Source organism: Cyprinodon variegatus, unplaced genomic scaffold (assembly GCF_000732505.1).
Source record: "Cyprinodon variegatus isolate N-32 unplaced genomic scaffold, C_variegatus-1.0 Scaffold1361, whole genome shotgun sequence".
NCBI lineage: Eukaryota > Metazoa > Chordata > Actinopteri > Cyprinodontiformes > Cyprinodontidae > Cyprinodon > Cyprinodon variegatus.
Genome location: NW_015151814.1, coordinates 46103 through 58513, shown reverse-complemented (window position 1 = coordinate 58513; position 12411 = coordinate 46103). Strand labels below are relative to the sequence as shown.

The 12411-nt window shown below is 38.0% G+C and overlaps 1 protein-coding gene across 2 annotated transcripts in view; it reads left to right on the top strand.

Annotated features, from left to right (window-relative positions):
• slc35f3 (solute carrier family 35 member F3) overlaps nucleotides 1-12411 on the top strand; it is a 79180-nt gene that overhangs the window by 42526 nt on the left and 24243 nt on the right. Inside the window, exon 1 of one of the 2 annotated variants that reach the window (XM_015402518.1) lies at nucleotides 260-672. The exons of the other annotated variant lie outside the window; for it this stretch is intronic. Coding sequence (XP_015258004.1) covers nucleotides 597-672 — 76 coding nt within the window. The 5' untranslated portion in view covers nucleotides 260-596. Of the gene's footprint in view, nucleotides 1-259; nucleotides 673-12411 lie in introns of those variants that run through there. 2 annotated transcript variants of the gene reach the window in all.

Here is a 12411-nt window from a genome sequence, read left to right as displayed (position 1 = left end):
TTAAGTACAGTAACGAAGTATTTGTACTTTGAGCCCTTAATGTTGTGGCGCCCGAAGCAGAATGACACCCAGGGTGGTGTGCCACATTGCCAATATCACCTACTACTATTTAATGTATTTACTGAGTTAAAAGCAGAACCTCCAATCTCCGATGTCATTGACCCATGCCTGACTGTAAAGTTATTTTTCACGCCTCCAAATCGTGTCATTGTCTTTTGCTTCTGGGCTGCATGAGGACTTTCCTGAAGCCTGGGAAAACCACCGGGCTTCCAGATAGGAGGTGATCTGTGGACGGACGTGCTTTGGGAAACTAATTAGTTCGTGACGTGAGCCAATTGCAGCAAAAACCCAAGTATTCGTGAAGGAGATTGCAGCCCGGACGCCCTGAGTGAGGCAGATTTGGGGAAGGAAGGAGGGAGAAGGTTGGGGAAGGAGGAGGGGAAATATTTTGAAGCAAAGGAGTCGGGTGGTTACGAGGGGACAGAGAGCTGGGGACCGACTGTGGGGTCCCATCGAGAGGTCTGGAGTCTGCACCGAACCAGCTTCAGGGATGTAGTCGAACCGGCGTGGAGCTCAGCCCATCCGAGCTCATTATCATGAAGAAGCACTCAGCCAGGGTTGCACCGCTGTCCGCCTGCAACAGTCCGGTGCTGACGCTCACCAAAGTGGAAGGTAGGACCTGATCCCCGCGCTCAGCGCGTCCAAACAGCCGGACAGCTGTATCATTAAAACAGGAATGTATTCAACATAATAGAGGTTATCATTAAACATAAAAAATTAGACTGCGACCACAATATAAGTGCAAGGAATTAACTTTAAATTGTGATTCCCCTTAGATTATCTGATTAATTAAGGATGGTTCCCATTGAGTGTTTTTATCTCTATTAACTCTTGTATTATTATTATTATAGCATGTATTTAATAGTCCTAATGGATGACATTTTTTTTTCTCTGTGTTAAAAACCCTGCAGGTCTGCAGGGAGCATGTTAAGTTATTTCTTTACAGCAGGGATTCCCTCTCATTCTCCCTACCCTTCATCCATCACTGACTGCAAATGAGAAATATACAGAAACATATCACACAGCACAGCAGCTGGGCTGTGAGCTCAAATATTAGGGCTCTGCATAGATGTTATGCCCTTTTTGCTGAGATTAACCCAAGAGAGGTTTGATCTAACAGCGTTTTTGGTCTATGAGCTGCTCAGACCAGCATGGCATACCCTACTTCAGTTTTGCATCCTCTGATTTTCTCTCCTGACCCATGCTTGTGCAATGATGCAGTCTTTGGAAAAATGCTTTAGACAGGAAACAAAATAATGAAAGAAAAAAAGTTCACTGGCTGCTGATTTGACTTTTCCAGAAGTGTTCTGGATCATGTTTAATCAATGGCGTAAGCAGAGACTGCAGTTGCTTGGGGCCCCTGACCTCTTAGGGGCCCCATCACTGACTCCTAGTTATGCAAATGTGGACTAGGACGTCTCTTTGCAGATGTAACGGTGCGAAAAATTCCTATTTTACCCACCTGATGCTAGTATGTCTGACCGGACCGTATATACCTCAACACATTGCAGATTTCAACAGGATGGTGAGCTGTTTAAACACGACACCAATGGCAAAGCAGACAGTGGTACTTTTAATTACTATGTTGATAACTGTATATAGTTCATTAGATGGTTGGTAAAAAATACACTCATATAATATGTTTCAAACCGCAATAAAGATCTTAAAAGAACGATGTATTTGAGTAATTTATTTTTTATAGTATGAACTTAAATTATGGGTAATCCAGAGCATAGATTAAAACTATAACCGTTACGTACAATGTGTTAATGACGATGGGTAGAAATGGATAGAAAATAGATAGAAAGGAAATTAAATAAGAAGAAAAATATAGACAGTTAGAAAATGGTTTGTATTTTAAAACATTAGATGCAGGTGCTTTAGGAATGATCTTTGATCTTTATTGAAGGCATCCTGAATGGTCAACAGTTAATATTTCAGATTATGTACTATATTTTTCTCAATAAAAAAAAATAAATAAATCATGCATCATTCTTCATGTAAGACCATGGCTACAAAGGAAACAAAGTACGTAACCACCCTTTTAAAATCTGTTCAACCTGTTTGTGTGATAATCCTACCTCATCGAAGGGGAGGTAGAAGTGAGGAAGTGATCGATGCGCTGCAAAATGGACTCAACCACAGAGTTTTCAGAACATATTCAGTATCATTTAGTAAACGTCAAATGACCTAAGCTCCCTCAAGAAGTAAAGTCTTCTCTGTCGCTTATTATAAACTGTTTTGTTATTAGTTTTTCTGTTCAATCTGTTATCCTCCTATCACCTCCACCTCCTCTTGCCAAGGTAAAAATAGGGTTTTGCTTATTCATACTACTTATAAACAGTCCATAGCTGATGATCTACCACAACTGCAGTGTCAGCTTAGGATTTGCTTAAATGAGAGGTTTTAGATTTGTTTGGGATGAGTTCACAGTTAGATTCCCGTGGCGTGCCGATGGTTTAATCATCAGAAAATTGTCTTTTTTTTTAGGCATGAATGAATAATATTTGTAATGATAACTATTTAAAGATAAACTGTTTCCAGTGCCTTGCAAAGATACCCATAGTCCTGAATTTGTCACATATTGACCATGAACCTTGTATGTGCTGAAGTCAGATGGGCAATTGCAATGTAATTTTGAATCTGTTTAACTGCAAAAGTACATACATCCAGGCAGTAAGAGGTTAAGGTTTACTATTAATCATGAAGGTGACAGAGCAGAAAAAAGAAGATGACTCCAGTCAGATATTAACAAAATCAATTCTATTACTTACATGAATAGTTTGTGATCAAAAAATAACTACCTAACATCCTTCACTGTGAAACATGGTGGTGGCAGCAGTATCATGTGGTGGGAATCCTTTTCTTCAGCAGGGAAAGGGAAGCTGGGTGTATAGAGTTTTACTATTACATGTAACCTTTTCACTTCTCAGCCTCTAGTGCAGTTATTGTTTTTTCTTCGCCGATTAATACACATCAGCACTCAGCTTTCTGTCTGCGTTAACGCTACTTGAGAAATGCAGTGCTGGGGTCCATAGATGCGGAAATGTCTGACTCCTGTATTCATAATGAATGACCAGCCAAAAGAAGTTTTGGAAGCTCGTTAGATAAAATTAACCAAAAGACACCTGATGAGTTTAGACTTGTGCCTACTAATAGACAGAAAATATCCTTTAGAATAATCACTGCAGCTAGATTTTATGATGGTTATTTTGAAACTCAGTCTGGTGTCAGAATAACTGGGATGTTAGGCTGATGTTGGATAAGCTCCTTCCAACAGTTTCCAAAGAGTTTAGATGTGAACAAAAGCATAGGAGAAATAAACCTTTGGAAGCTTTTATTCAGGGGTGATACTGTATTGTAAACTGGTGAGAAGAGATGTGAACATTCAGCTGCTGCTTTGAAGGAGACAGGAATCACAGGGGGCCATAGCATATCAACATGCAGCCTGTCAGAGTCTCTGTTGCTTATGTAACACCAACCTTAAAAAACAAAAACTCCTTTCTCCTCACTAACAACCTAGAGCCTGCTGACAAGAAGTCCTCTTTTTGTAGTTGGAGGTCTGCAAATAACTTTTTGGTATTTGCCTCTTTTTCTGTGTCTAGTTAACATCCTTACAGATTTATATGTATGAATGTGGCATTGGATTTACAGACACGAAACCAGAGGCAGGGCTCTAATTGGCTGCTTTCAAAATTCATACATCCATACTGTCAGTAATCCTCATCAGCTCCAGGAAAGCAGTAACACCATATATTTTCACCAGAGTTTGAAACAGACGCAAATCAATGTCGACACCACCTCTGGTGGAAAATCATCTTGAAGACAGCAACAAAACAGTCTGGAGAGATCCGTTCTGGGTATATAGTGACATTTCCCCTCACCCTGGGTTTGATTCAGTGACATTGTCTGAAATAGTTACTGCTTGCTCTGTGCAGTCTTTGACAAATTCAATGGCTGGAAGGCTGGGGAGGGTGATTATTGATTTCTTTTTAAATGAAAGAGTGTCCTTGGGGAGTGTCTCTGTTGTTCTTTGGTTGCTAGAGTAGAAGCAGGGGTAAGAAGTTCATATCAGTCCCTTTAATCTCCATAACTTCATTATACAGGCTTTGATAGAGAGCAGGCATCTTGTAAAGGTGATTCAGCGTTCATGAGTCCCAGGGGATGGTGGCCATATTTTACCAGCTGCTATTCTGTCTCCAGGGCACTCTTGTTTTTAGCAAGAGTTACTGTGTATAGTCACATTGCAAATTTGAGAAAATCGTAGGGACTATTATTTCACAGCAGCAAGGTCACCTGTTTTTTTTAATTAGCCTGATTTATTGGATTGAGAGAATCCCTTCAGCTTCAATAACTGCTTAGTTTGTTATTTTCTCAAGTGCTTTAAATGTTTTTAACCTAATCGTGCTCCTTTAAATAGTCTCTTATTTTACAGAAAAGGTTGTGAAAGAGTAGTTATACACTTCTCAATGTTCTTGCTTTTTTTTCTTTTAATTTACATCTAAACGTTCCTCCTAACAAACAAATTTCAATGTCAGACAAATAGATTTGAAAAATGCAAAATTGATTAATGCAAAATGCAGTTTCTAAAGAATGTATTAAGGTAAAATTTGTTGTTTTACTCCCTCTTAAATCACAAATTAATTGCTATTTAGCAACTTTTTTTGGTTAACTGGGTTTAGTTTCATTGCCACAACCAGGCGTGATTCATACAGCCCTTTAGAGTAAAAAAGTCACTTAAATAGAACTTGTTTGAAAACATGAAGTAGGCCAAACAGCAGCTAAGTAATGCACATCCTGTCATGACCTTAAAAAGAATCTTATCAATTAAATCATTGACCTCTATTTATATGGAAACAAATCAACTTTTAATTTTTTGAAACTCCAACGAAAGCAAAATGAAAACAGATTGAAAGAACCTGGAACAATGTTGAACCATCCCAGAATTGTCTGGCTTGCTTAAATTACTCCAAGAAAGCCATACCATGCTGTCAATGAGATCAACCAAAAACTCAAGAAATGCAGACCACACTTATGCTGGTTAAGAACAGTGTTCATTATTTAACTGTAAAAAAAAAGAGACTGGACAAAAATTGTATCTATGGTAGAGTTTTACTTAATCCACTGCTGGAAAATAAGAATATTTGCCTGTTTAAAGTTGTTGAAATAGTGTAATGATTATCACTACAAAGTCTTGTATACAGTCCCTGCTCTATATACGTAGAAGGCACTCCTATCACAGAGTGAATTTGGCTTTTCCCAAAACAAATGAAAAACAACAATAGATTTGAAAACGTTCTTTCGTTTTTTTTTTTTCTAGTTGTATTAGGCAGATCATAGCTTAAATGTATACTGGAGGATTTTTGAGAATTTCTGAAAAGACCCGCCCTCTCCTGCAAAAATGCACATGCACAACGCTGTACCCGCTCCTGAGAGGCAACGCCTATTAAACACGTGCAAGAGCATGGATGAGCCCATTTCTTCTCTTGCACGCTCTGTTTAAAAGTTTCTGTTTACATCGCTCATACAAGTATGCTTTTCAAAGAAGATTTGCAGTTTTTCGACTATGTTAGACTCACCACTGAGTGAAAATGGGGATGAACATGTAGGACGGCCTTACGTAAACATATCACCAGAGTGATTGACAATTAGGAGGACCAATTATTTTTTCATGATCCACCTGGAAAAAGAACATCCTTTACTATACCTTTAAAAGAAGAATGCAAAAACATCTAAGTTTGCATACTTTTAGTGTTATGCTCAAAATTAAAACTTTCATAAAAAGTATAAATTAAAGCTTGTTGAAAGTTTTCTTATCTATATATATACTTATGAACTTATTGTGAATAACAAAAGGTCACTGTGGGGATTACCTTTATTCTTTCCTAAAAAAAACAAAAAAACATTTGTATGTATAATTGCAAAAGGAAGCAAAGCAAAGATTAGAGTATTTTAAAGGTTTTATTTGGCGAAGCCTTTAAATGGTTGTTTGATTGTAATCGAAGTGGACATTAAAGGTAGGAAGGTGCTTGGAAATGGTTCTTGTTACAAATTAAATTTTGAAAGTCAGTGAAACAGGCCTGTTTTGCTTGATATGCATGCAATGAATTCACAATGACAGGGCATAACCTTTTTTAGGAGGCCATGCTTTTTCAAAATTCCTGTACATAACCATTTTAGACTCATTGTTAGTTATTGCAAATGCAGTTGTTGATGCTAAGTTTTGGTAGAGCCGTTATTAGTTTTAGGGTGCTATCACTTCTTCTCAGATGACCATTTAGTTTAATCCATTTAATCTACAATTTTCTCTGATCTCCCTACGGCAGCTTTATGTTATAGTTAGACATTAGCGAGGCTCTGACAAATTCTATAAGCAGTTGATTTGTTTTTACCTACTTAATACCTGAGTATCTTAACTTCAGTAAGATGTTAGCTTTCTTTAAAGAATTTCTTTATTTTTACTCATTAATTCACCAAGGCTAAAGTTAAGTCTGATTCGCACTTAGAGCAAAGCCATACAACTCTGATCTCAAAAACTTCACTATGTTTAATACAAATTTGGCAAATTTTATTTCCTACCTACCGTTCCTAGCTCCTATCCCTTCACCTTTCACATGATCAACAGTAAGCACACTATCCAGGGCAAGAAAGTAGCTCTGGACTGCTTTACTGAATCCAGACAATCCCCAGATGTCATTAGGGGATGGAAACACATGATGATGTGAGTACAGCCTAAAAGAAAGGAACTACAAAAAAACAAGTTACACAAATTTTGTGCATGGCTGTAGCTGTCCCTTATAAAACCCAAAACATATGAAAGTGAGAGCATGTATGCAGAATACATGTGAAAAAAAAAATTTTGTCCTGTCATGCAAAAGATTGTGGGCAACCATATACTCCTAAGTGTCGAATAAGAACTTTCCCTTTGCTAACTGAAGTATCAATAGGAAGCATCCTGCTTCCTCCTTCCTACCTCCCTCCTTCCCACCAGTGTCAAGCACCTAAAAGCACTTATTTAGCAACCGCAAACATATTTCTGCTTTTGCTTAAGAGTCCTCACAGAGTTGCCCAAATTGGATGGACCCCATGTTTTATTAACCCCTCAAAACCCACTGGCCGTTTTAAAGCGTTTACAAATAATAACTCAGAATGCATAAAAATTACACCGGTAAAATGTTTACCTATAGACATGTTAGAGATCGTTGGAAAGCTTAGATTCTCCACAATTCAACCACCAAGTTCATTTCATGGACATAGTGAGCACCAAAGTGCAATTATAGCACCATGTTGAAATGTAGAAAGCAGCCACAACAAGCAAGCATGTCTTTATTACTGCTGTTCAAAAAAGACTTGATTTTAGAGAATAATAATAAAAAAAAAACTCTTGTTTGAACTGATGCAGCTTGGGCTTGATGCAGCTTGGGTGTTTTACTACCCAATTTTCATGTATATATTCAGAAACTAGAAGGTGTTACTGTAGCTTTCAAATAACATATCAGACATGTAATTTGGGCAAGTAACTGAGTTTCTCAGTTATTTGCTTTTCTATTTGAGTATGCAAAGTAGGCGAATTTCCCAGAAATGAGGTGGATATTAAGAGGTTAATTATTCTTGACTTTTATGTAAACAATCACCCAATTCAAACATGTCTTTGATCTAAAGCGTCTCAAGCTCAAATCCTCATGGGCCGGTGTCCTGCAACTTTTAAATGCTCGACTATAAGTTCATTACCAGAGGTTCACTGTGGCTATTGAGGTTATTTACCCATTTAACTCAGGTGTACAGGTAAAGGCCTGCATCTAAAAGTTGCAGGATACTGGCCCTTGAGGGTTTGAGTTTGACAAAACATTTGAGTCAATCATAATGTATTTAAGCTTGATGTATTTGAGGATAGAGGATAATCTAGGTTCAGTGGAATTAACTTTCCACTGAACCTAGATTAATTTTAATTAAAGGTGTTTAAAGGTGTTTTTAAAGAGCTACAATATGAACTTTGTATAATATTTTAAACTGAATTTTACTCAAACAATATAAAACTGTTCCTGTCAGTGGGCTTCATGTGGTAGTAAGAGTACAACAGTTCCTTGGTCAGCCACACTCCCGCAGTGTTGGCCTATTCATTATTTCAATGAGGATGCTGTGGCTAATCTTTTCAATATTGATCTGTCAGGGCGGACTGCTGGGCGTTGTGCCAGTCTTTTAAAGTCCAGGTCCAACCCTATCAATGCACTCCTTTAAGGAACTGCTGGACAGAGTGCTGGATCGTTCAGGCAGGTAAAGTTGGTGTATTTTGATGTTTATGTGGGACCTAATGTAGAGAGAACTATGCTGGTTTTCCTTCTAGGGTAGTATCTACTCAAATAAGAGCAATTTTCTTTGTTCCACACCAGTGAATCTTTGGGGACACACAACATCGACCATTGGCATCTTTATGTCCAGCTGTGTAGGTCAAAGCAGTGACAAACAAAAAGTTTGCTTCCCTGAGAGGAAGTTGCTTCGCCGTCCTTCGAGGCTGAAGGAGAAAGTGATCTAGACTGAAGGCGAGCAGGATCAGTAACACTTGTTCCTCCCTTGTCTGTCCTCTGGGGCCTTTGTCCCCACAGCCCCCGCATTCAGGCCTATCGGCTGGTTGACGCAGCAGGGTGTGTTTTTAGCTCCTGTTATATAGAATCAGACAAGCTTGTCAGAGGATCTTGCTCTGTAGTGTTGAACTGACAGGATGGCCTGACCCGGCTGTCAGAGCCAAGTTTCACAGACTCACTGTCTGTCAGACTCTGACAATACAAAGACAGTGACTGATGAATACCTGAATGTCTCTGCTCTTCTAAAACTACAACTTTTATATGTAATGTTCACAACACAGCATTTTACTGTACGGTGTTTCATATTCTAAATTCAGACTCACCCTGAGACTCTTCTTTACCCTGCATGTATCATAAAACTTAGAAATGACAACCAAACAGACTGACCCTGCGGTGAGGGATTTATTTTTGTCATTTATTTATTGACTGATGCAATGTGACAGCTATGGACAAGTTTGGAGATCATGTAAAATGTTTCCTGATCATCATTTAGAATAATTTACCTGTGAGCTTATACATAGTGAGGTTCAATGCAATTGCCAGTTAGTAAATGACAGTATTACTGTATATTAATACAGTACTGCCACCAAAAAACAAGTCCAGTCTCACAAAATGTAATGAAAGCTTTATAGAAAGGATATTTTATTGTTTTTTTACACTGCCATTAGATGTGTTTTTGGAGGTTTTTCAAGCACCATGATTGTTGATGATAAGGTTTTACTGGATGTTTAAAATGTCAAAGTCAAGAGACTTGTTTAGAATGTAAAAAAAAAAGAAGAGATACACTTGGCTGCAGGGTTGGAAACTTAAACATTAGGAAAATAGTAACTACACACACAGATGTGGAAAAAAGATGAATCTATCAATGGCTACACATTGAAGGTCAAAATTCCTCAGACATAAAACAAGACTTAATGGCAACAACCAATGAGGTTCCACTTTCCACTGCATGCTCATTCAAAGACTTAAAGGTCCCATATTATGCAAAATTCACATAAATTTTTTTTGTAAGGGTCGCATATATGTCCTGAAAGTCTGTGTATGAGATTCCCGAATGAAAAAACCCCTTTAGCCTTTCACTGCCTTTCTCCGCCTCTTAGCTAATGTGTACTCAAAATGCTCAGTTTGAAAAGCATTCCCCTTATGATGTCAAAACGGGAAATAAGCTGCCCAGGGCGGGTTGTAGCAGCACATTGGCCAAGCTATGGCCTTCATCTAATGTATTATTCAGTGTTCATTGGCTGCCTTTACAAACTCTGCCTGCCTGTCATGCTTTTCGGTTGTGGGAGCGCAGCCTTCCGGAGGACGGGTCATGGAAAGCCAAAACAGCTCGCTTTGGAGAAGGCTGAATGAGGACTTTTTTGGTAAAGGCTATCTACCTAATCTGAGAAGAATTTTCCTGCACAATCTGCAAAAACATATGCTGGGGACCTCATTGTTAATATTTGTTATTTTCAAATGTAGCATAACATGGGACTTTAAGGGATCCTTACCTGACATTCAGAATGCTTTTTGCATTCTGTTCTGTGGAGCGATGAACCAAAACTGGAACCCTTTGGTGATATGGATCAACTATATGCTTTGTAGGAATGAAGTGAATGCTGAAAATAACCCTTGCCTACATTGAAACATAGGGTGATGCTTTGGATATGCTATACTTTCACTGCAGCTCAACAGGTTGTTAAAGGGCTGCATAAAATAAAACAAAAATATACTATAAAAATGGAAGTTGGATGCTGTAATACATCTGGTAAAGTGAAAAAAAAAATGTGTTATTTCACCTTTCCCATTCATGAACCTTCACGGATGGGTTCGTCATTGGTTTGCCAACTTGGAGAGGGAGGATTTGCCATTGAACTTCTGGCCAACGAAAAAAACATAATATGTAGCCAACATTTTAAAGAAGAATGTTTTCAAGATGATTTTCATAATAGCAATAGACACAGCACTGGGACTTGATCAACAGCTGATACCGCACCGTGACGTCACAAACCGGTTGGTGGTAGTTGTAATCTTTGACAAACATGGATGTCTCCAGTAAATCACATTCAAATTAAAATTACTCTTAATTAAAACTCTCATATTGAACAGTATGTAATAACATATTTAAAGTTTTTTTCAGAAGTTTGTATTCTGAATATGACCGGAGTTTTCCTTTAATAGCAACAACTCGTACTGGCTCAAGTGTCAAGTAAAATAGATTGACTTTAATAAGAAACTTAAAAACTGTAATTGAGGGAGCCTGGTTAATATTGGCAGGGAGAGTATTTTAGAGTTTTGGAGCAATGGTTGATTGAATCATTCAAGTATTAGGTCCTGGGAAAAAAATTGATTTAGAAAAATGTTTTAGTATTGATCTTACACGTGTAAACATTTGGAAAGCAATGCACCATCTGTTGCTCAGACAATATTGGGTTGAGAGATGTTTAAAAAAATGGCATCATGATGAAAGTTAACTTTCATTTTGATATGGAAATATTTTTAATCAAAGTAGACATAAGAAAAGTTAATCTGCCGTTATTGACTGATAATAAACTTAGAACAAAACTCCTACTCTAAAAAGGAAAAACACCTTGTACCCTTTGTTTTCAACAAAAAAAAAAAAAACAAAAACATTTGTTTGAAAGACATTGTTGTTATCCTAATACAGTGAAAGTAATTGAGAAATGTGTTTACATTTAGACCTTTCAGTGAATTGATTTCATGACATACGCCAAGTAAATGGCCATGGAAGGACCTCGTTTATTTAATTAGAAGAGTGGCAGTCAGGTCCTCAGGTCAGTTCATATTCATCATCCAACTGAGCCAGTAGCAAGACAAGGAGAAGTGTTTCACTGAAGTGTGTACGGGTGATTGATCTGTTTACCTCCTAAATCACTGAAGCTGAGTGCTGCAGTGCACGCTAGCTCTCACAGAGTAGTGACCAAACAGTCAGTTCGACAAAACTCAGGCATAGGTCTATTTCTCCTACTTAACTATGTTGCAGGCCTGATGCTACCTTTACTGCTATTTGTTCTTGCTTTCTGGGAAGGAGGGCGTATTAGAGTTGGATAGATGGAGTGGGTGTTGGCAAGTGCCATATGTTGCAGCTAAGCTCTTGACCTGTCATAACCAAGTTGCGTTATGTGTGAGATCGGACAGCCAGGCAGGGTTCTGCTGGCACGTTTGGGATTTGCAGCTATCAGCAGGAGAGATCTGCACTGCAGAGGCAGTAAGAAGAGGGTGGAGAGCAGACTGTGAGTGAGCCAGGAAGAATGGGCTAATAGCAAAAATAATCTGCCATGGGAGAGTGAGTCATATACAATAAACAGCTTTTAGGGTACAAGCATATTAAAATATTGCTATGAAAACTGACAGTGAGGACATAGGATAAATATTTATCTGTACCTTTTGTCTGAGCGAGCTTAATGCACATGTGTGGGTGAACATGACAGGAAGTTGTTTTTTTTAAAAGTCAGAGGATAGCCAGCAGCGCGTATATAATCTTTCATAACACTCTTTCCTACAAAAGCACTCTTTCCTGTTGGTAGGAAATTACAATTAATTCATAAAAACAATTAAATTTTATAACCACATCATCAAAACAATTTTTTTTAAAATAATGAACGCACTGAATGTCTAGGAATGGTGCAGAATAACAGTATTTGTTTTACTGAAACAAAATAGTATAAACAATTAATTGTTTTATACACCTTAACGGGTCCAAAATAGATAAATATTTATCTGGTTGTGACATTAACATCACAACCAGATGTATATATACACACAC